This window comes from Drosophila kikkawai, chromosome 3L (assembly GCF_030179895.1).
Source record: "Drosophila kikkawai strain 14028-0561.14 chromosome 3L, DkikHiC1v2, whole genome shotgun sequence".
Lineage (NCBI taxonomy): Eukaryota > Metazoa > Arthropoda > Insecta > Diptera > Drosophilidae > Drosophila > Drosophila kikkawai.
Genome location: NC_091730.1, coordinates 5,932,338 through 5,955,702, shown reverse-complemented (window position 1 = coordinate 5,955,702; position 23,365 = coordinate 5,932,338). Strand labels below are relative to the sequence as shown.

The window sequence follows — 23,365 nt, the reverse complement described above, 5'->3', positions numbered from 1 at the left end:
ATTTTATTTCATAACGAAAACCAAGTTAAATAACATAAGTTGGCCTGCACATGGGGATAGCGATAACTCGAGTGCTGCTGCGGGAGTGGCCAGGGCAGCCAGGCGTATTAATCATTAGCCTGACCTCGACCCTTTCGTGCGTCGGCACCAGCTAGCCAGCCTCCCCAAGCTCCCCCCCTCCAACCATTTTCCCCACTCGAGAGGAAAAACAAGTTGATGGGGCTGTCAGCTTATGTGCTGCGCTGGGCACAAATGAGAAAACTGCCAACGGCTAAACATAAAAATAAATAAATAAATTTGATTGCGATTGCGGTTTCTTGTCTGGACTTGGACTTGGAGTTGGAGTTGGGAGTTGGCCCGAGGGCCGTGCTTCCAGCCTCCATTAATCTGTCAGTGGGATTTGGCCAAAAGGCAAATCGAGGACTTTGATTTTCTTTCTTTTTTTTTTGTCGTCGTACTTTGGCTTCCGATTGCTCTTGTCATCATTGTGGCTGGTTTTTGCGTCTTGGGATTGTCTCAGCTGTCACTCGTTAGGGTTTCTTGTCAACACCCGTACGCTTGAGCCACATCCTCAACCCGTAGTCAGGGGCAGTCCACCAGTTTCACGGTTTGTCATCGCAATCGCCATGGCAGCGCAATCTCATGATTTGGCACTTTTGGAGCTTAAGGAAATGGGCATCTTGAGTGGGAAAAAGGCGAAGGGTTGGGCTTAACCCTCCAACGATGCTGGTGGTTATTTGCGGAGTATAACGAAGAAGGCCAAGCAAATTGAAGTTTTTATTTAAAAAATAAAGGATATAAGGGTTACTTATTTAAAGATATTTTGCTTGGATTTCCTACAAATAGGAAATTGGATACAACAGTTTCATTCTTAACTTGAAAATTTCAAGTCTCTTAAAAGCTTTCTCCTTGCTTTCTTCTCTTGAAAAATGATATTCCAATCAGCAAACAACACGCTCAAACAAAAAAGGACTTAATGCCGCAGAAAATGACTTCAAAAATACATGCAAACATGTCGCTGGCACAAAAGAGCTAAGCGAAAGCGATGGCCAAAACAATGCCGCCATTTTGGCTTCTTCTCACTCTTGCTTCTGGAATTACTCATACGCCATGGTGCCCCAATGCACTCCCACAGTGACGTGTTTCGACTTCTGTTATTGTTGTTGTTATTGTTGTTGTTGCACTTGCTTGTTGGCAGCTGGGTTCCGTTTTCAGCAGACAAATAGACATGCCCCATGCAGACGTGAGTCAGACACGGACGGAGACCGGCGGACACGAACACGGACGGACGGACACTGGCGGACAAGGACGGTTTGGACGGTTGGATGGTGCAAAGTGGATGGCAAACATACGTGCACGGTGGGAAAAATATGTAGCCATCAATTTGTCAATTCATCTTTATTTATTTTTGGGTTAAATAAATCTTGGAACTAAGAAGAGTGTCAGGGAGATATATTTAACTTGAAAGAAATATTAAAAACATATATATATAATTTTAATTAGTAAAGAAATCCACTTCAAAGTATTACAAGTCTTTTATATTATTGAAGAAATTCCATCAAATCTCTATGATATATTTACCCATGTTTTTTTTTCTGTGCATGCGGGTGGCGAAACAAACAGAAAACAATATATATACGAAATCCTTTCGCCATCGCTGGCGGGTGCTGGCAAAGTGTTGCAAACATAAAACACTCCGCCGCCATAACGTAATTTCTTTTGTTTATAACGTCCTGCAGTTAATACATTTGCATTGTGTGTGCGAGGTGTCGGTGAATGCTCCCCACACGATTACAGCCAGGACAACAAAGCGAGTCCCTCCCTCATCCTTTTTGGCCATTGTTGCCACTGCTTTTACTGCCCTTACTACCAAGGTTTTTCTTTTCTTTTTTTGCTGCCTGCCATATTGACTGAAAGCCAAAGTGGTCGCTTTTTGTGTGCTTTTAACGCGCTGCCAAAAATGGTTGGTTCAGGTGCGAAGAGCGAGCTCAACTTTATGTCATACGTAGTAGTATATAAATATTTATAATGCTTGGGTTTCTGGAAATCATATTCTGGAAAATCAGTAAAAAGCTTATGAGATAGACCGTTTCCAAGAGATATGTGAAAATGTTTCCTGACCCTCATCAGCTGTCGAGTAATGCCTTTTTGTCAAGGTTTCTATTAGCCATTTTAAAATGTCTATAAAAACCTTAACAAAGGTCAAGTTCAATTTAAATTTCAATACAAGTCTAGGCAGTACATAATTTATATAATTTAATTTGCAACTAATTAATTATAATACCAAATACGAACTTTCTAAGTATTGATTATATTCTAATTAAAGTTAGCCTTCCACAACAAATTATTTATTTTCTTCTATAGATGCTCTACTACTGATATAGATTTATTTAGTACAACTTCATAGTACATAGAATCTAGCACCACAATCCTGGCTACAAAAGGAACTGCAGCGAGACCATAGAAAAAAAAAATGAAACCCTCCATATCTATTCGACGAGGAAACCCCACAGGGCCATTAATTGTGTGTCGCCTAATTTTTTTTCTGTTCACTTCTACGTTGTGCTGGCCATTTTGGGCATAGTTTCAGTGGTTGTTTCTGCCGCTGGTACTGTTATTGTTCCCGTGACTGCTCCGTTACTGTTGGCCATGTTTCTATGGAGCGGCCAAAGCCGCCTTTGTTGCGTTGCCAGCCTTCTTTGTGTTGAAAAGCTAGTGCTGGTAATTTATGCGGCTTCCCAGGCACCCCAACCAACCAACCAACCAACCAACCAACCACTATACCCAACAATTCTCCCCGGTATCCTGGCTTTGAGCCTGCATGAATCTAAAATCCCAAAAAAAAAAAATAAACGTTGGCCAAGTCAAAATTATTCGCTTTGATTTGTATTTTCCGAATTTGTAAATTAGTGGGCAATCAAACCGTAAACTTTTATTTTTTGTTTGCTGGAAAAGCGCACGAAATTGGTCGTGTATCCTCTAATGTCCTTTCGAAAGCGATTTTCTCAACTGCCCAGAAAATTGGTTGCCATGGCGACCAGGACAATAACAAAAAAATAACAACCATGGAAATACACAACATGGCACATCCACATCCCTTCCTTGCACAACATTGTGTGTGTTCATGTTTTGTATACACCTACATTTATGTGCGGATTTTGTGTTCAAGTGTGAATATTAGGTCAGAGACGTGTGTACGGTCTTGTGTGTGTGTTTTTCCTCAAGAGCAAATCGCTGTAGCTCAACATATCCTCGGGTTCTGTCTGTCTGTCTGTGTTTATTAATTGTAGTTTTCCTTTCACAATATTTTGTAGGCTGTCTTTTATTGTGGGAAATGTAGTGGAAAATGTTTATCAAAGATTGGATTAAAGAAGAAATCGTGTTGTATATTTTTAAATAAAAAAGAAATAATATAAATATAATACAAATGTACATATAATATCTTCATTATGCTTTGATTATTTGTTATTATAAGCATTCATAAAATACAAATAATATTTTAGCTATTTATAAATATCCTAAAAACATTCTTAAGATCAAAGTAATAAACCTTCTTGAAGATTTTATTTTAAAATAAAATGTCTTTATCCCAAGGCTTGGCTTATAAGTTCATATGTCTTCTTTTATTTTGAAGGTATCTCCCTAAAAAGCTTTAACATCCAGTAAAGATTAATAATCATAATAATAATAATGATAAGACCCACTCTGGGAGCATCTTTTGAGGTGGTTTCAGCTGCCCTTTAAAGGTTCCAAATACTCTAAAGCTTATTGTTATTACGGACAACTCACACCGTTGCCTCTGAGGGATAGGAATTTATAAAAAATGAAATTCATCTGAAGGGAGCCCTGGGAGCGTACAAAGCCACCCGTGGGGAGATGATGATGCCAAAAGCAGAAAGAGTGGCTCACAAAAGAGGACAAAGTGAAAAGCTATAATCAGATTTAATTAAACACGAAATTGGAACGTTGCCTGAATGTCAGCCCCGGACCGAAGGAATGTGTGTGTGTGTGTGACACGGTCACTGGCCAAGTCCTAGTTTTACTTCCAACAACATATCAGTATATACATACTATATAATATGTATAGTATGTAATAGGACTCGCTCCTTGGCTGTATTTAGCCGTGATATATGTGTGTGTGCTGCATTTTTTCTGCAGGCTGCTTCTGATTTCTCATTATTATTTCGCTTTATGTGGAGCAGCTGGCCACGATTTCTAAGTGTGATAAACTTGCTGCCTCAAAGCCCCATGGCGTTTCTGTTTTTTGTATTTTTTTCACTCGGCACAGATGGCCAGTGCTTGGAAATCAACGCCAGCTTTAGCTCTAGCTTCTTATTGCCCCCGCCTGGCAGTGCAGTTGATGCTCATTACTTTTTAACACCCCCGCCCCTGAACACACACTCACATCCTTTGGGTATCCATGGGAATCTGCATGGGGCGACAATGTATTCATGGTGTGCGCTGCAATGATAAACCCATCCACACTGCGTATACGTAATATTTCATTTTGCATTTTTAAGGGTCCCCTTTTGCGGGTCTAAATTTATGCATTGATTGCCCCGATTTATCAGAGAAATATTTGGAGTCTTCCAAATATTGATTCTAGTAAGGGTTTCAGTTGAAAGCGAGTCTATTATCTTGAGTTTTATCTTAAAGTTTCTCTAAGCAAGCAAACTAAATCTATAAAATTAAACATAAATATTCCCTAAAATTGACTTCATTTATTTTATATATTTTTTCATTAAGCTAACAATCCAAAAATGCCCTGAAAGCTAGAGTTTAATACAAAAAACATTCAGTGCAGCGGAAAATTAATTTCTGCGACCATTATCTGTCATCCGTTGCCGCAAGCTGTTGCCAGAGATTTTTTTCAACCATCAAATTCCAGTTTTTTTTAACTAAATTCACTTTTTTTTCGTTCATTTGCAGAGTGGAATTGGAAACACTGACCGATGAGGCGACACATTCGGCGCCCTGGAAAGAAAATTCATAAATGAAAGCTTCTAATTGCCGGAGAATGACAAACGCGACAAGAAATCAGCGAGAGCGAACAAAAGCAGAGCCTTCGTTTTAGGCAGCCCAAAAAAAAAACAAAAAAATCAGCAGCGAAAGCCGCGAAAATTGAGCCGCCGCAACGTAGGAGATGCTGTTGATGCCCACATCCTGTGGGCCGGGGCCACCCCCCGACCATGGCCCCCCATCCTCCCACACCCATGCCCACTGCCATGCCCCCCGCCGAGCAGAAGATGATGGAGAGCCGGTCCAACGGTCAGGGATCCTGGCCTCGAGGCCCAGTTCAGGGTCGAGCATTCCCCGGTGGCTGCTAATGCTGTTGATGCTCTTCGCCATCCTGGCCCAGACACCAAGGGGCCAGGTGGCCGCCGAGAAGAGTAAACACTGTGAGTACACCTCAAATGTGGGGGGAGACTATAATTTATGGGACAGTAGATTTCATTTTTATGAAGATGTTAAGGTGGAGGATTTTGTGGGGGTTAAAAATATTATGGGGTGTTAATGATATATATTGAAATTTTAAAGGAATTATCAAGTTAAATAAATAAATTAATAATAATTAAATTTTTTAAATTTATTTCAAAAAATTAAATTCAAGTTAAGCCAAGGATATACAAATGTATCTAAACTGGAGGTTTGAATTCCATAAAAAAAGGTTTCTTAAAATGAGAACTAAAATCTTTTAGTTGCTAAATTTAGTTTAAATATTTTTCCCTTCCAATATGTAAAATGTTTCAGCATTATTTTGACTACATTTTAAAAAGATTTCTTATATATAGTTATCTTTGTAGAGCCCCCTTGTAAGTTGTATTTAAAATAATAAAATATTTATGGTCTTAAATTTTTCCCATACAAATTTCTTCATTTAAATAAAAATATGTTTGTGCTGTGACATAATGCAAAATACTTATACCAGATCAGGATATATGTACAAGTTGATATGCATATATCAAAGAAAATGCTTTCCTCCCTCCATAAACTTTGCTCTTCTTGTACAATAAAATCTGTCAACAGCTTAGTTTTATGTGTTGCTGTGCGATTTCCCGATCCGCCTTCGTTCGACAATAAAAATTTGTGTTTGAGCAAATGTAATAAAAGTGCATTAAAATGTTGCCAAACAGAAAAAAAGAAGGGAAATGCTCGAACTATAAACATATAAACACCAAGCACACACGCGAATTCTTATATACATATACATATATATTTATATATATAACCGATAAACATTGTGTGGCAAGGCTCAGGGGGTAATTCATTCAGTTTCCGCATATTGTTTATGTGGCGAATAAACAACAAATAAATACATTTTTACGATGCAGTGTCAACGTGCACACAAAAAGCACGTGCCAGAGAGCCTTCGAATCGATTGTATTTATGTGTATCTTGTACTGAATAGGGAATAAATATTGTTAAACATATAGGAAACTTGCTATATTAATGCCATATTATTTACTAATTAATGCAAGTTTTTTTCCCCATTTTCCTACCTTTAAAAATAATGCCTAAAGCTCTTGTATATTCAAGACCCATGCCTTCAGGAAAGTAATCTTTACCGTACAAGCCCAGTGTCGGAAATAGTCCGATTATAAACTGGTTGAGGGAAGCGGAACGTACGTATATGGTTTCCCCGATACGGCTAAACGGAGAATAGCGACCGCAATTGCCGACCCATGAAATGGAATTACTCAAGCGCAGCGTCGCGTCGTTGCTCATTCCATACTCCCATCCTCTCTCCTGGCCGTAGCCATGCTCAGGCAGTTTGCGTTCCGGCGACGAAAGTTGTTGCCGCAAATTATTTCCGTATTTTAGCATTAAATCATAATTAAAATTTGAAGTAAAACAACTTACATGCCAGCAATTGGGGGCAGAAAATGGCGGAGGCGGAGTCAACGTGGCTGCAAAAAGTTTGCTTCTCGAGGGCGCTGAAAAAGTTCGCTGCATACTTATTTGGGCTCGTTTCCGGCTGCCTTGGCTGCTTCACGTTTTCCTCATGCTGCTGCATTTTAAGCCCACTCCGAAGCCTAATTGCAGCCTCCTTTCTAGGGGGAAGGCATGAGTGTCGATGCCAACTGGGTTTTGGGCTCACAGATCTCAGTTTCTTATGCGGAAAATAAAATGGAAATTTGGATTTATTAATTAGGGAGAGGAAAATTATGATAATTGGGAAATAATTAAATATTTAATGATCTTAAAGTCTTCTTAATATCAGTTTTATTATTTAATTATCAAAAGATAAGTGGAAATACTGACTTCCAAGGCTTCTTTTCTACATATAACATTTCTTATTGGCAATTATAACTTGTGTGTTATGAAAAGAAAACCCCGTTTTCCTTGGCTGTATCCGGTTGTAACACTTTCTACCTAGTACCACTGTGCCCCTGTGTCTGATTTAATTTTTCTTGCTCATTTCCGGGCGACAAGGACGACGCCCGGACGCTTAGCTGCACTGGATGGAGCTCCTGCTGCTCCTCCTCCTGCTGCTCTTGTTCCTACTCTTCCTGCTTCTTTTCCTACTCCTACTGCTCCTTATTCTCTGTGGTCATACACACTCGCCTACATCCAGGCTCACACTCAGACACAAACGCGCAGCTTTCCCCTCTTCTCCCCCTTTGAGGGCTGTCCCCGGCAGACTTGTGGCCCACGTGGCGTGTACTTAATTTCCCATGCTCATTGCAGGGGCGCGTTAACTTTTTTACCGGCCACATACTTACCTCACCCTCAGCCTCAGCCTCCTTCTCCTCATCGTCCTGGCAAACCCTTTTACTGCCACCACTCATTCCGCTGTCGAGCCGCATTGAAGACTTCTCAACTCGTTGAACAAAATTTTGCACAAAAGTTTCATAATTAATTTCATGTTAAGTGGAAATGCGAGCGATGGGCGTGGTCCTGCCAGGCACCCGGTATAACCCATACCCCCCTTTTGGACTGGTGTCTTTAATTTGAATTGTCATTTCCTTTTCTTCGGCAGCCACTCCGGTGTGTCGTCTGCCAGGCATCCGGCTTGCGGGCAGGCCCACAGGCTCCAACAGCAGCATCCTTTGCCTCCTGCGGTCGCACGTTCAACTTGATTAGCGTAACTTATAATGACTCGCAGCGAGCCTCACTCAAATTCCATTCTCGCAAAACACTTGCAAACAGTTGCCTACATAAGTAAATATATATACAAGGACATATGTGAGGGGTGTGGGCTTTTTCGGGAGCCTTTGCAAGTGGTTTTCATAATTACTTTGTGTGAGCACTTCATAGTGGCAACTTTGGCGACCGAACTTTGCTTTCACGTTTGCTGTTTCCTGTCTGCTCGCCATTTACAAATATGTGTGTGATATTTGCTCGTAATTATATACCCACTATATGTGTTGTATTATTACTTGGCATTTTGGTAATTGGATTGAGTCCAATTTAGTTAAATTAAGTATGCACTTATTAGGCTGTTCCGGCTTATCACATTGATATCCTTTTTGATGGAGTTTGGACTATGTGTAGTTTGAGTGTTAGTTTGGTTTACTCAGGACATTATATAAGCCTGTTGTATTTGGATAATGAATTAAATTCCTGGTGAGATTAACTCTTAATTGGATTGAGTGTTGTCTTTGGGTTATAATGTATGTGGTTTAAGTGAAAATAAGCTTTGCGGCTACTTGGAAATTATCCAAGATGGTTTGGATAATATTTTTTATAATTTGTATATAATTTTAATAGTTTATTTAGAGTAAGATTAGGATATAATTTTAGGGAAAACATGCCCTTAAAAATCTACTATTAACAGCTATACAAATAAGGATAATAAAGATATAGAAGACACAGTCATTTCTCATAAAAGACTGGCTTTACTACAAAAAGCAAGAAGACCAAGCTGGCCCAGCTACTCAAGCTCAACCACACGGATTGTTGCACCTTGATACGTGTCCTGACACTGGCAGGAGCCCCAAGAATTAGGAAGAGAAAGAGACACCTTGAACACCTCTTTACCCCCACTTAACCCTTTTATCCTAATATAAACCAAGCTCTTTAAAACATGGTCCACTTAAATTCATGTACATATGTATATATATCTATATCTATAATTTATATAATTTATCGATCTCATCTGTTGTATCCATATACTTAATTCAGAATATAAGTATAAGCATTTTATTGGATTTCCCTTTGTAATAGCTAAAATGCGTATGTTTTGACAAGGGACACGACTGACAGCTATCCAGGACCTTACCTCTCCAAGCCATTGTGCGATTTCCTGCAATAATGCGAACATTATACAATTTTTGAAAAATATGTCACGTTGCTGGGGAGCCAACTCCAACTCCGCCTCTGTCTCTGCCTCCTCCTCCAACTTGCCTGCCTTCCCCTAACCATTCTCCCTCGAATCCAACTCAAACAGAAGCTTGATGGCCGCCTGCCAATAAATTTGTGAGAAAAACAACTGTCGACGAGGACGAAGAAGTGGCATAAAACTTTTGCTCTTTGTGTGGCATAAATATGAATGGATTTGGACTTGGACTCCGGGCTCTTTTGAGACTCAAGGGAATGGCAGGAGGCAGTGGGACCAACTGGTCCACTGCGGCATATACTTTTCCTCCTCCCCCCAGCTCCACCTCCTTCCCACACACTTGCAAATATTCCAGAATGAGTTTCAAGCTGGAACCCTATGCGGTCTTCCCACGTCGACGGTTCAGTTCACAAAGGCCAAAAGGACTAAGAGAGCGTGCGGAGGGGCAAGGACTTTCCATGGGCAATAAATTTTAATTTTCCCTAAATCCTTGCGCATACGAAATGAGATTTGTAACAAGCCGCAGCAATCATCTGGCTTCGCTTTCTTTTCACTGCCTGAAAATTTTCTCTAACTGAAGAAATTATTGCCTATGGCATATTTTCATTAATTGTGAGTGGCATAATTTGAGTTTGAATAGTTTAAAGTTTTTAAGCCTTTTTACAGTTGGAATTGAAATTAATGAACTTGACTGAGGACTTTTAAAATAAATGGGGAACTACTAGGACAAATAACTTAGTTACTAAGAAACTGCTTTTTAAGATCAAGGGTCTAGGTTTTTGTATTGTAGAATTTTGTAGAATCTAGAGGTTGATATATAAATGCATTTATATATTCAAGTTCAAGCTCTAATAATTCCCTAAAAATTTTTTAATCAATTTTCCTTTAAATGGAATCATACAAGTGTTTAAATTCTACTTTAAATGATAGGGAAAGTAACTAAATGAAAGAAAAGCCTTAATATTTGAACCAATTTTCCTTTTCATATAATCATACAAGTGTTTAAAAATAATTTCATAAAAAAAGCTCCTATTATGACCATCATTTATTACATAAACCAGATTTGTTATTTGCCTTAATTCTATACCCTTAATACCTCCATTTCTAACACCATTCACTCGTGGTGCTGTCGCCTGCAATTCCCTAACCTCCTAATAATAAATCTTGGCTGAGTGACGATGACTCAGCTGCTTAGCGATCCCTGGCTCCCTGGAGAGCCGGCCAAGCCAGGCCAGGCCAGGTCACAGTCAAATGCGCAGATAAATGTTTATGGAAGATAAATTGCAGCCAGCGGATAGAAATCAGGCAACGCATAATAAATTCCATTTGTAGTTCGCAACTCTCTGGGCCAGAGGAGGCGGGGTAAAAGCGATGCCAAATCGAGTATTGATGCGTTGGCATCCCGCGGCACAATGACGACGACGACGACGACAAGGACGGTGTCACTGCCAAAAAGCCCCCGCCAGCCTCCAGCATCCATCCATTCCCCTCACCTCCTCCTTCGATTTCTACCGAGAACAGCGAACAATGAATTCGTTCGACGCGAATTGGTTTTGCGAAATTGTCCACGAACGTGGGCGGATCATTTATCAATATTTCCGCTCTGCTGCTGGAGAGAGTCGGAGTAAGTAATCGCTTATTATTCCGAATCGTTCGATAAATGCAATACATATACGTACATATATGTGTGCCCCACTAACCCCGAACAGCAGCGAATTTTCAAATTAAATTTATGTGTAAAAAAAAAAACAGAAAACACACATTCTGTCAGGCCTTTGAATTAGGTTTGACAAATGGAATTCTGGGTATTTCCCCAGCCATGAATGACCCATTTTTAATTGGCTTATTTATTGACAACTGGGATACATTTCGTTTCGTTGGTATTTATGCCAAGAAATATTTGTAACTTTATGTAATTTTATTTGTAAAACAAAGTTTGGTAATTGAATTGAGGAAAGTTTATAAGCACGACTATGAGGTACCCGGTACTCAAATGAAGATTAGGAAAATGTTGCTAGGAATATGTTGCACAACATTTCAAGATTGAAACCTAAGTTTGAGGCTTGACTAATAAGTGAACGAGATGGTTATAGAAGGTTGCAACTTTCTTGGCAACTCAGTTCGGTATTCAGTGACTGCCCAAGCCCATCATTCCTTCATTTAATTTCGAAACCTTAAAGCAAAACACCGAAAAAGCCTTGAGTACTGCATTGATGAATTCCACAAATCCTGGCAGGACCAAAAGAGACTCCGAGAGAGAGAGAGATAGCCCTGAAGAAAACTGTAAGAAACGGGCCACAAAGGGGCATAAAATGAGTTGAACATTCCGGGCATTGTGCCTTCAGTTAAGCACATGAATCCCTTTTGTAATCAAATGCACAGAAAATTGTATTCTATTCAAGAAAAATCCAACCGAGAGTCCCAAACCTCTTTCGTGTCGTCCTGATGGGCTTTGTATCGGGCGGAGACTGGGCTCTTCCTTTCGTGGGGGCGGATATGTCCATCTGTATCCCTCTCTCACTCTCTCTTTGTGTGTGTGTGCGTGATCCACTTAGGCGTTGCAGGATATATCCACGCGTCTGCAAAACAAAGCAGCAAAATTATCCAAGACTCCTTCGCTGTGGAAGGCGGGGCTGAGGGCGTGGCTGGAGGCTGAAAGCAAAATATTACAAAAAGCGCCTAGACAATAGCACCGAAATAAGTAAACAACAATAATAAGAAAAACAACAACAGCAAAAAAATAAAATACAAAAACAAAAAAAAAAAAGGAGCAACAACAATGGCGTAATAAACTAACGGTAAAGCTAAACTCGCCCGGCAAAACTATGCAAAAAGTTGGCTCTTTGTTTCGCAGCACCAGCAAAAATGGAATTAATAAAAGGAAAAATGATTTTTCGAAAAATATTTAAGCCCTCTCCGTTGGCAGTGCCCCCCTTTTATAGGCCAGATAAGACCGGCAAATGCCGGCGAGGGCGGCGCAAAATTTAATTAACAATTTGTGAAGGGGAAATAAACAAAAGCCCCGACGGGCTTTTTGCCCCAACATCATTGGATATCCAGCGGGCTCATCTGGATTTACCTTCCCCCATTGCCAGGAGCAGGACCAGTGCCAGTGCCACTGGGGGGGCTGATCTAGTCCAGGGATTGGGGAGCCATTCGATGGGTGCATGACAAGTTGAGCGCTCCTTGACAAGTTCTTAATGAAAAGTTGAAGAGCGCCCGTAATTAAACTGCCCTGTTGCAGCGAGCGCCGCTTGCAAAGTTTGCTTAAAGGACACCAATTTGAGTCCTAGGTCAGGAAAACTATTCAATAAAAGCGTTTTCTTTTTTGAAACAAACTTTTTTAATACTAAATCGGTGAATTGAAAGGGAGGGAAGACACCTTAAACAGGTATAAAGTTAAGGCATGTTCTAGAATAAATTATATAATATATTATATATTAAAAAATCAAATAAATACAGGTAATTGAATTTTAGCTAGAATATATATATCATGATAAGCAATTATATTCGCGTTTCCCAGCTCAGATCGGAAGCTAGGTATAAAAGTAAAATGTGAAATATAAATTCTCCAACTTTTGACTATTCAAACATTTTGACAAGCGACAATTCGCCTGATTATTGGAAAAGAATCGCTAGACAGGCAAGGCAAACTTCAAAAGAATCTTATCGTCTCAACTGGGTTGCTTTTTGTCGCAGCTCCTGTTATTGTCCATTTGCCACCCCCTTCTGCTCCTCCACAGTTGCTTCATTAGTTTGGCACTTCATCTTCGCTGCACGCTCGAGTGGCCTTGGTCTGAGGTTGCCACATCCCAGCAGTGGCAGTGGCACTACGCCCGCTTTGAAAAGTGACAAAAGTTTAATGATGCGTTTAAGTTGCACGTGGCACGCCCTTTGGCGCCCACTGTGTGCTCCACAGGACTCTCGACAGCATGATTTGATGAGCTCTACGCATTGCAATGTTTGTTTGCTAAAAGCCTGATCCTGCTGCTCCTCCTCATCTTCCAGCTCCTGCTCCTCCTCATCCTCCTCCTCCCTCAGGGGCATTCAAGAAATTGCAGCTGCTGGCAGGCTATTGATTTTTATCACGTAACTTCCAGACAAATTAAGGGAGTAGCTACTCTGACCCCAGGCAGTAAGTTAACCAAATTAACCAGAGAATAAATTTAACCTTTGGCTCTTCCGAGAAGATAAGATACTTTATTATAATAATTAAACTATTAAAATCCAGATAAATTCTTAAGTGAGTTAACAATTTTAAAAGTGTAAAAAGTAAAATCCCCATCTTAATCCTGATTAATTTCAATAACCTTAGAATCCTCCAGCTGCTTAAACTGTATCAAAATAACCAAATACGTGGTGACCGCCGAAAAGATCTTAAAAAGCGTAGAGTTGTCAATAGAGAAAAATCCATAGGCTGTAAACTGCAACTCCTGCTTGATGCTCTTGGTCAGAAACTTGTCGGCAATGTTCTGGAACTGCTTGCTCTTGCCATAAACCCGGGCCAGGATCTGGGCCGTGCCATTGGCCTCGGAGGCCAGACAATCGCAGGCACTACAAATCACCGCCATGGTGATGGTCTCAGCCAGAACCCAGGCACATGACAGGCCCATGGTATCAGCCACTTCCAATCTGGAATTGGTCGCACTGGCGGTCAGGGTGGCAAAGGCCAGGTAGCTCTGGTTGGTGACCGTATAAAAGGCAAAGCCAAAGAAGAATAGAAGAGCCACTCCAGCCACGGAGTTCATGTTTTCGGTGATGTAGCGGAATTTGCAGAGCACCTCTATGAGATTACTTAGCTCCCGCCAGTTTTCTCCGCTGGAGACGCTTTCCTGGAGGATAAAAGCATCTAGCTTACGGTTGAGGAAGCCAATTCGCAGGCTCAGATTCATGAGTATAGTGCGCAGGTAAATCGAGAGGACAGTAGAGTAAAGCAGCTGCAGGAAGTAGACCAGAAGCAGGATGCCCTGCCTCCTCGAACCGATCCCGCTTTGAAAATGGATGTAGTAAAATGCCACTCCCAGGACTCCGGTTGCTGCAGTGGCCACCAAGGTGCCCAACTTTCGACAGCTGTAGTTCTCCCGGAAGCCGCTCACCTCCAGGTACTCATCGATCCTTGCTATCTCCCTCAAGGTGCGGCAATGACGGGATGCATTCTGAACATTGGACAGGACCATCATTGTGTAGCTACCGATGCAGAGGAGCGTCTCAATCGTCCTGTTGATTTCCTCAGTGTCACCCTGGGCACTGGCCACCAGTCTGTACTCGCGGGAAGCAAAGAGTACATCCTCGCCAAAGAAAAGCGAACTGATCAGCATGATGAGGGCCAGGAGGCGGCCATACCAACGGCCAAGTCTGCCCAGCCGTAAAGTCTCCTCGTCGTCGCCGGTATAGAAGGGCACTAGGGCGCAGAGCTGCGAAGGCAGGGCTATGGCTTGGATATCCTTCAGGATCTTCATGGTGATGAGAACTGTTTGGCGAGAGTTACTAAAATGAGGTGTATTCTAGGTGTAGTCAAAGGGTTCATTAGGTTAACTTGGCTTTCAGTGAGTTATGAGCTGTAATTAAAATTAATTAAGCAGTTAATTAAGATACTATATTATCAGAATCGTGAATATATATTTATTACAAGACAAAGGGAAACTAGCTTAGGGAAAGCTTTCTTCTCTGTTTCACCTTAATTTCTCTATAAATATATTTAAATTTCCAAGTATTTCCTTTAACTTTACCCAAGTCCTGTTGCTCTACCCATCACTGCTAGGCTCTTGAATCTTGACTGATGATGGAGGCTAAGTAGTTTCCGTGGTACAATTACAATCATTGGCTAATTACCAGCTAATGCGACCTGTCATAATGGCGCCCTGACATAAATATCCGCGGAACTTAAAAGCCCCTGTCCATTGCGTCACGTAAATTGCCCAATTACTTTGACAAACCGCCAGCGGCGAATGGAGCTCGATGAACCACGTGGAATGGCTTGTCGAAGGACATCCCAGAGGCAGTCAGTCGTTGGAGCAAGAGCAGAGATTATGCTCATTATGCAAACGCCTTGGAAGGATGAGCTCGTCGAGGCGAAAGGCATTTACTTCAATTATTTCATTAAAGGAGGAGGAGTAGGAGGAGCAGCAGGAGGAGTAGGAGTAGGAGGACTATGAGGAGCAGCAGCAGCGACAAAAGTCCAGGGGCGTCATCTGTGAATCCTTGTGGCCATCGCAGCGCCTCGAAGATGCCATCGAATTTTGTGTGCCGCTAATGGAGCGTGTGAGTCCGGCAGCAGCTGTCGGAGCCAGCAGCTTCGGCTTAGTCAACTAAAAAGAGCATAGGTCGTGGGATAATGCACTGGAAATAATTTTAAAAAAATCGGAATAGACTTTTTCTTGATTTATATTTATGAAAAATATTTTTAAAATATTTTCCTAACTGCTTAAAATAATTATCAAGTTGTATTCACTATCAAAACTTACCAAAGATATATCTATATCTCCTTCTATTAAATGAATTTGTATCCCTAGTTTAAGGTCTTTACCTTTTCCTCAGTGTATCCCTTTGTGGGGGCGTTGACATCACACGAACGCCGGAGGTCACTCGGGGGCCAGTAAAATTCAATATCGGAGCCCAGGAAATTCATTGTTTAACCTTTGTTGCTTAAATTGCTCAAATTCCTGCCATTAGTTTGACAAACGAGCCAGCGAAATTATTTTGTTGCAACCAAGTTGCCGGGTACATCCGGAGAAGGAGCAGGACCGGGTCGGGGATGATCGAAAACCAACCAGATTTTCAGGCTAAAGTTTTTGCCACAGCGCCGAAAGCTGTAGCAGCAGCAGCAAACCAACAACTCTGACCCCCAATCCGCAATTCCCCAGCTCCTCCACACACCAACCGAGAACCGAACTTTCCTCCAATTCCAATCCTCGTGCTCGCTTTGGGGCACGCACTAAGCTTGCCCCTGTTGCGGTTTCGCTACCGTTGCCGTTGCCGTTGCCTTGGTCCGTTGCTCCTTGTGGCATCCTCGGATGTGCCGGTTACTCGGTTATTCCATTGCTGCAGATTTATTTGCGGTTTTGCATAATCACTGAAAATTAGTTTAAAATATTTACATTAAATTTGCATTTCGATGTCTGGGCCTGGGGTCTCTCTTCCTTTGGAAATGCCAAGTATAAGCCCTTAAATGGGCATTAGCCTCCTGGCTGGGTTTCCGTACCCAAAACTCTAAGTGGAGGGCTAATTAAATGAGGAGCCTTGATTAACTAGAGATTATTTTTAGGGACCCTGTCCTGTCAAGGCAAACATGTCTAGCGGGAAATTGGTTTAAATTAAATTTATTACTATTTATTTATTAGTAAACTAGCAACAAAAAGGATAACAACCAGAGGAATTTGTTTTACAAATTGTTTACCAAATCTAAGCAAGATATTTGGTTTGTAAATTCAATTTTTAAGGTTCCTTTAAAAGGAGAAAAAGTGTTATTACCGACTCACCTCACTCTAGGGCACCTTTAGATTCAATAAATACATAAGTTTTCCTCATATTTTTCTTCTGCTTTTCAAAAGTTCTTCTAAAATAAACATTTGCCCAAGCAATTTGAAACTTTCTCTAATCACAGCCTCGCTGCCAAGTTAAAATTGTCAAATAAAAACCTCTCACAGTCATCGTTTGCACTTGCAATATTGTATTTGCTTTCATATTTGCAATACTCAATGATTATCCTTGGGTATATCCTTTGGGAATACTGCAACTTTGACTCACTTGCTTACCTGTGTGCCAACGAGCATTATAATTCTCAGCTTCCATTTGCTTTTATAGTCATATTTGTCCAGTCGATACCCTAAAGGTGCCGGAACTGGTGATGATTGAAGCTTTCAAGGATACACTACACAGTGAAAAATATTACAAGTTTAGCTAGATATTTAATATAAATATTTTATAAAGTTAGAACTACGCTAAGCCTAGTGGTTTATTTACAGCTTACTGAATCCTTTATTTGCCAAGGTCGTTGGTCCAAGTGAGTGTGACTGGTGTCCCAAGGAAATTGAAGGCAACTCGTGAGGCTAAGGACAAAGTTAGAGCAGCAGGGTAAATATAATTTACCATCGGGCATAAAAAGAAGACATTGAATGTCCACAGAGGCAACTCCGGAACGAAAGAAAAAACTGCACTTGGAACGCATTTAGGACCTCCAAACACATCCGGCAGCGGAAGCATTAAGCTGCAGAATAGCCTCTCCTCTGGCCATTACCGATGCCATTCCGAATGCAGCGAGTTATGATGACGAAGACGATCCTGTTTGCCAAGTTGCCCTCCAGCAATGGTGGGGATTGGATTTCTACCATCAAGATAAGTCCAAGGACTGGCAACATTAAGTGTTACCCAGCTACTTGGAAGCAGCTTTGGTGGCGGCATTATTAGTCGATTAATAACGCGGGTAACAAAGCCCTGAAATTAATTATGCCAATTTTAATCCTTTTGGCAGTGGCAGAGGCAGTGGCTCAGTCTTAGCAAATGACATTGCCACCGAATAATCCCAGCCATTAACTGAAAAATTGGCTTTCGAGTGGCAGATGAGACCGAGAGTGGAGGAGGCTCTGTGTCGGACTTAATATTTTCATGAACACGCCGGCCAGATTGAGGATTTCCTTCTTTATTTTTTTTTTGCCAACTCTCGTTCCCTTTTCCTCCGGCTTTAATCCGAGCATTATCCCTAATTTCGAAAATGTCGTTTTCCTGTGTTTTTGCTGCCCTGCCATCAAAACTAAGCCCTGCCCCCGGTCCGAGTGGTTTTCATTCCAGGCCCAAGTGGTTTTCCTGCTCTCCAGTACTCATCCTCCTCGATGTCTTTCTCCCCTTCCTATTCCTCTTCCCAGTCCATTTGGGTTCTATCTTTGCTGCTTTTCCTCCTTTACTCCCTGCGAGTGCATAAACAAATTGAAGATAAACATGCTTATGTGTGGATATATCCTGGAGAGTTCACTGAAAAGATAAGGGAAAAGTATAAATTAAGATAAAATATTTACTAGAATTTGAGCCAAGTAGATTTACTCTATTTTATCCATGAGATACTCAGCTTATCTTTCACATATAATGGAAAGAATTATATTATTTAGAAATCTAAAATATTTAAATAAATCACAATTAAAATATATTTCTTTGACTGCATTGTAAAGCTGAACTTGAAGCATGTTGCAATTTCAGCTGGCGAAGCCGCGACTCCGCCCCCCATTGCAAATGGAATTGTTTTCCCTGGCGCTGCCGACATTTGTGTCAGAAATGCCTTAATTTATAGAAAATGTATCTGTCGGTTGGGAAGGGACTCCATCCCAGAACTGCCATGACTGTCGCATGGGCTTCAACGTCCTGCGCGGCGGCTTTCGTTTGTCTTTCACTTCACACAGAAGACCCGACAGCCCGAGGGTAGCTCTCCCTCCTCCCTCCTCCAATCCCAGTCGAAATTCCACTTCCTTCACCCTCTTCGCTTCTGTCCTATCTCGGTATATCTGCTTCCCCGGGGGCTCAGCGCAGATGCATGATAATCCCGATACGTACATGGGGGGGGGGGAGGAGTAAACACTGGCAAACACCGCTCCACTACCCACAATCCTGTCCAGAAATGATTGAGGGATTTCTGGCCGCCTAGGAGCCAATGATAACGGAAGCGGCAACTGAGCACTTTGCTCTCCATTTTCACTCCACAACGTAATTGATATTTTACAATTGTCTCTGACGGTTCATTTTCCTAGGTCCCCGGTTCCTCCTGCTCCTCCAACTCCTCCTTCTGATCCCTCGTGTGTCTGTGGCAAATTGTGCAGAAACTCTATTTCTATTTCTCACATTTCCCGTGCTCTGTGCCCTTCCCATATGGGATGCAGATATAGATACGGATCCGTGTGCGGATGCGGCTACAGATGCACATGGATCTGCGCCGCGCTGAGCGGAGCTTCTCCATTTGTCGCTGTCGATGTTCCAGTGCCAGCTGAGTGAAATTATTCAAGCAGTACCAGCTGCAAGTGAATTTATCAGGACAAAGGAACCTCCAAACAGCTCAGATGACATAACTTTTTATATATGCATATTCAGGAGTGTGGCCTAGATATATGTTTCCAAGCGAATTTGCCACAAAAGTTGATTTAAAATATATATTTTTCTATTTGCTAGAAATATGTCTTTAAAAATATATATTTTTCTCTATTTTCTAGATCTTTGTATTGGATTTTTCTGTATTTCCTACATGAATTTAATACAGAAATATACAAAAACCTATCTCATAAATAGATCTAGGAAATAGTGAAAAATGTATTTTAAATCAATTAAAAATGTAAGTAAAAGTAGGCAAGAAAATACTTTACAAGACCTAAGATTGTAGAGAGCTGTTTTCTTATTTCTTAAGACATTCAATATATTGTTAATAATTACTAAGACTAACCTAAAACTAACCTTGTCCTAATGCAAAAACTATTACCCAAACCCCAACTAATATAAACCATATTTCGTGGCTATCATGGTTATGAAACATTACTTAACGCTAATCTGTTAAGCCCTCGTTAAGGTCATGACTCGTGAAATATTCTTCACCGGCCTGGCTTCAGTGTTTACTCACTAGAATATATTTTTGGAGGGGCAAAGCACAGAAGCCAGAGGAATAGCTGCCTCCAAAAATTTTCCACGGAAAATTACTCACCAAGTGGCTTGCGGCCAATTTGTGCAGGTGGCATGGATGGGAGGGGTCGACCACGCCCACTATTCCACCTTTTCATTTTACGCCCAGGCCAGAGCTCTTTGCTACACTCGGCTATTTACTTTGCCGGAGATCAAAGCGAAATGTGTAACGAAATTGCCAATTACATATAAAGCAGCAAAAACTGTCTACCTAGTGAGGGAAAGACGGTAGGGAGAACCTAATACACTAGAGAAAAAAATTATTAGATAATTTTTAGATACTTTTAAATACAAGTTAGAAATTAGCCAGATATTTTTAATAGGTATTTGGTATTTACCTTTCGATGAATATTAATTCTAAGCTTAGTAAAAGTTTTATGAAAGTTTTATAACATTTAAATTTCTCTCTGTGTAGAAGGGTGGTTGAAACTAAAACAAAGGGCAGCCGGGTCTGTTCACAATTCAATCCAAATTGTGAATTCAATTTTGAAGTTGGCAACACGGCGACGACACAACATTTGTGACCGAAAATGAGGCATTTGCTGGGAGCCAGGACCTAGCCGAGCCTCACATGATGATGGCTCTTTTCTGACTCCTCCCCTCTACCCTCCTCGGTTTTGGGCGTAAAACGAATTTGTAGTGAATTCCTTGGGCGTGCTCCTGCCCTGCTTCCTGCTGCCGCCTCCGCATCTCGGCTCGCCAGGATGCGGCGTCATCTTTTCGTGTGCGTTTTATTGGGGGCGAAATTGAATTAGTGCGGCGGTGGCGGCGGCGGCGGCGTCGGCAGGAGCGGAAGCGGTTGCTAGGCAGGAAATTGCCTGAAATCAGGCGCACGTAAGCTTAGAGGGAGGGAAGTGTGGTCTCCCACTTAAACCCACCCGACCTTACCCGGACTCTACTTTTTCCAACTCACATTATTGTGTTTCATTAAAAACCCGCCCGTTGTCCTGCGTCGCTTTAATGGAGAAGAAGCCGGAGCCGTTGCATCCCATTTGCATGTGCCGATGTGTCCAGCAGCTCCTGGAAATGGCTCTCGTTTCGTGTTAATGCATTTGGCACTTAAGCGCCATAGTTTGCGCCATCAAACTAATTAAAAGTTGCTTAAATAATGCGATATTATTTTCACATTGCCGCTTTGTCTGCAGCTGGCATCGACTTCCTGCCATTGAGGTCCTGTTGATTGAGCCAAGCGGAAGCTGTCCCCTTTGGAACAATTAAAAACTTATCACTAGGAGGGAGGAGTGCTCAGCGAGTAGAGTTTTATCGAATATATAGAAAGATAATGGTAGAAAAATAGCTTAAAGTTGTTTTAGTAAATATATATTTAATTTTTTAATTAAAAGAAGATAAGTATGGCAAAAAAGACTAACTAATTAGCTCTAGAAAAACTATAATTCCTTAAATATTGCTTTCATAATTCAATATAAAAATTGTTATTAATTTATATTAAACCTTTCTAAGCACTTAAAAAATCATAAATTCAACTCTGGTTGCACCTGCCAGGTTATATAGTTCCCCTTACCAACTCATTTACTATTATTTTTTCAATTTAGAAAGCTTATTTCATGGCTCAGCCTGCGTGTAGATTAGGTATTAACGTGTGCGTTGAATTTGAGATCAGGTATTATGCAAATCCACCGCATCCAGTTGCCAGTTGCCAAACTGCACTCTGGAAGGAGCTGCTGCAGGAGCAGCAACTAGTGAGCCCGGGGAACATGTGCAAGTAATACGCGAAGCGAAGCGTAAATGAATTTTTCATCCTTCCATTAAAATTTAAGTGCACATTTTCCGGCACAACGCACGAGACGCCGCAACGCCATTAAGCCAAAGGAAGTTGCCAGCGGAGACGTCCGCAGACGTGTGTTGGCGTGGGCGGGGTAGAGTCCTGATGGAGGACGGAGGACGAAGGACCTGTGTGGTATGAGAACTTCAGAACTGTTGAGTTTACGGCATATTTGGGTTATGGAAATATTAAAATAAAGTATAGAGATAAGAGTTTATTTCACGGAGTGGCAAGTACAACAAAGGTATAACTCTTTTTAACGGAGGCAGAGATATGTCGCCGAGGATGGTATGTATTAGGTGTTAAAATAATATTAGGATATTAGGCTTATTTAAATTCCAGTTAGTCTCTTAATAAATAGAATAAATAAGCATAACCATAAGAAATAAAATTAAATTAAATTAAGCCTCTAAATACCTTCTTACTTCTTAATCACTTAAATTAAACCCTCAAATTACTCTTCTTCCTTTCAGACTACATGCAATCCCTGTGCAAGAACCACTTCCTCCAACAGCTGTACCGTAAGATCGATGGCGCCGTGCTCTGGTCACAGAACGAACGCAATCTGGACTGCATCATCACCTTCCAGACGCACTCGGTGCTGCAGCGCTTCATGCTGCGCTTCGACATGCTGCAGCTCGACTGCAACGATCACCTGCTGGTCTACGATGGAGCCCATGCCGTTTCCACGCCCAAGGTGAGTCCCCAGGAAAATGTCTTCTTACGGCAGATGTGTAATTACACCCACGAGAGAAAGAGAAAGAGCTCTGAGTGCATTGAAATCGCGCAGAGGGAAAGCTACGTGCCCCACATTTTTTATTAGCAAAAACACCCAATTTGCATATGCAAATCGAAAAGGTAGCGGAAATCTGATTGAGAGGAGATACACTGAGGGCTTTTAATAGGGATTTCAGGAAATTGAAAGTCCTGAAAGAATTGAAAAATTAATTATAATTGTAATAGAAGTTTAATATGTATTTAAACTTTTTAAAAATACAAATTTTAAGCATTTATTTTTAATATTTCCCTAAAAAGTAGCAACCCCTTTGAACCTAGTATTTGTTCAAGTGCACTGAACTGACTCGAACACTTTATTGATCCGCCTGAAAACGGCTAATCACGTGAGTGGGTCGGCCAACGCCGTGTGAACAATTAAATTGTGGCAGAAACGCAGTCAGAGCTTCGTTTCCCAGTGCCAGTCCATGTTCATGCTCATCTCCGTGCTGCAGGGAACTGGGAAATGAAACTGAAGCATCTGTAATTATGTGCATACACACGGGAGGTACAGAGGCACGGTACGCCTACGTATGTGCGGATGCACAGTAGATTGAATTATTGCCAAGTGAACTGTGAAACAGGCAATTCAAATTAGAATCACTCATGGCAGATGATATGTATGCAAATGTGCATATATGCTAAGTGAATTAAGCGATGTTGCTTCTCCATTTTCGTAATCAAATAAAGGCCATTGCCATATCACAGCTCCTGGTGCAAGGCAAATCAAATTCACCCTCTCTCTCTATATAGTATATATATTGATGTAAAAAAAAAAAGGTAAACCAGAAGCCCAGCATAAATATTTATTTATAGATTTTCGTTTCATTTGTTCAGCGATATGTTTACTTGCGGCGGGGGTAATGTATATTTAATTT

At 41.2% G+C, this 23,365-nt stretch overlaps 2 protein-coding genes across 2 annotated transcripts in view; one reads left to right on the top strand and one right to left on the bottom strand.

Annotated features, from left to right (window-relative positions):
- loaf (lost and found) overlaps positions 1-23,365 on the top strand; it is a 34,498-nt gene that overhangs the window by 2,049 nt on the left and 9,084 nt on the right. Inside the window, exons 2-3 of the mRNA XM_017165853.3 lie at positions 4,930-5,399; positions 22,187-22,410. Of these exons, the coding sequence (XP_017021342.1) occupies positions 5,144-5,399; positions 22,187-22,410 (480 nt within the window). The 5' untranslated portion in view covers positions 4,930-5,143. The remainder of the gene's footprint in view (positions 1-4,929; positions 5,400-22,186; positions 22,411-23,365) is intronic.
- Positions 13,567-14,739, bottom strand: Gr68a (Gustatory receptor 68a). The gene has a single exon (XM_017165522.1). It carries the CDS (start codon positions 14,737-14,739, stop codon positions 13,567-13,569), a length of 1,173 nt encoding a protein of 390 aa, XP_017021011.1.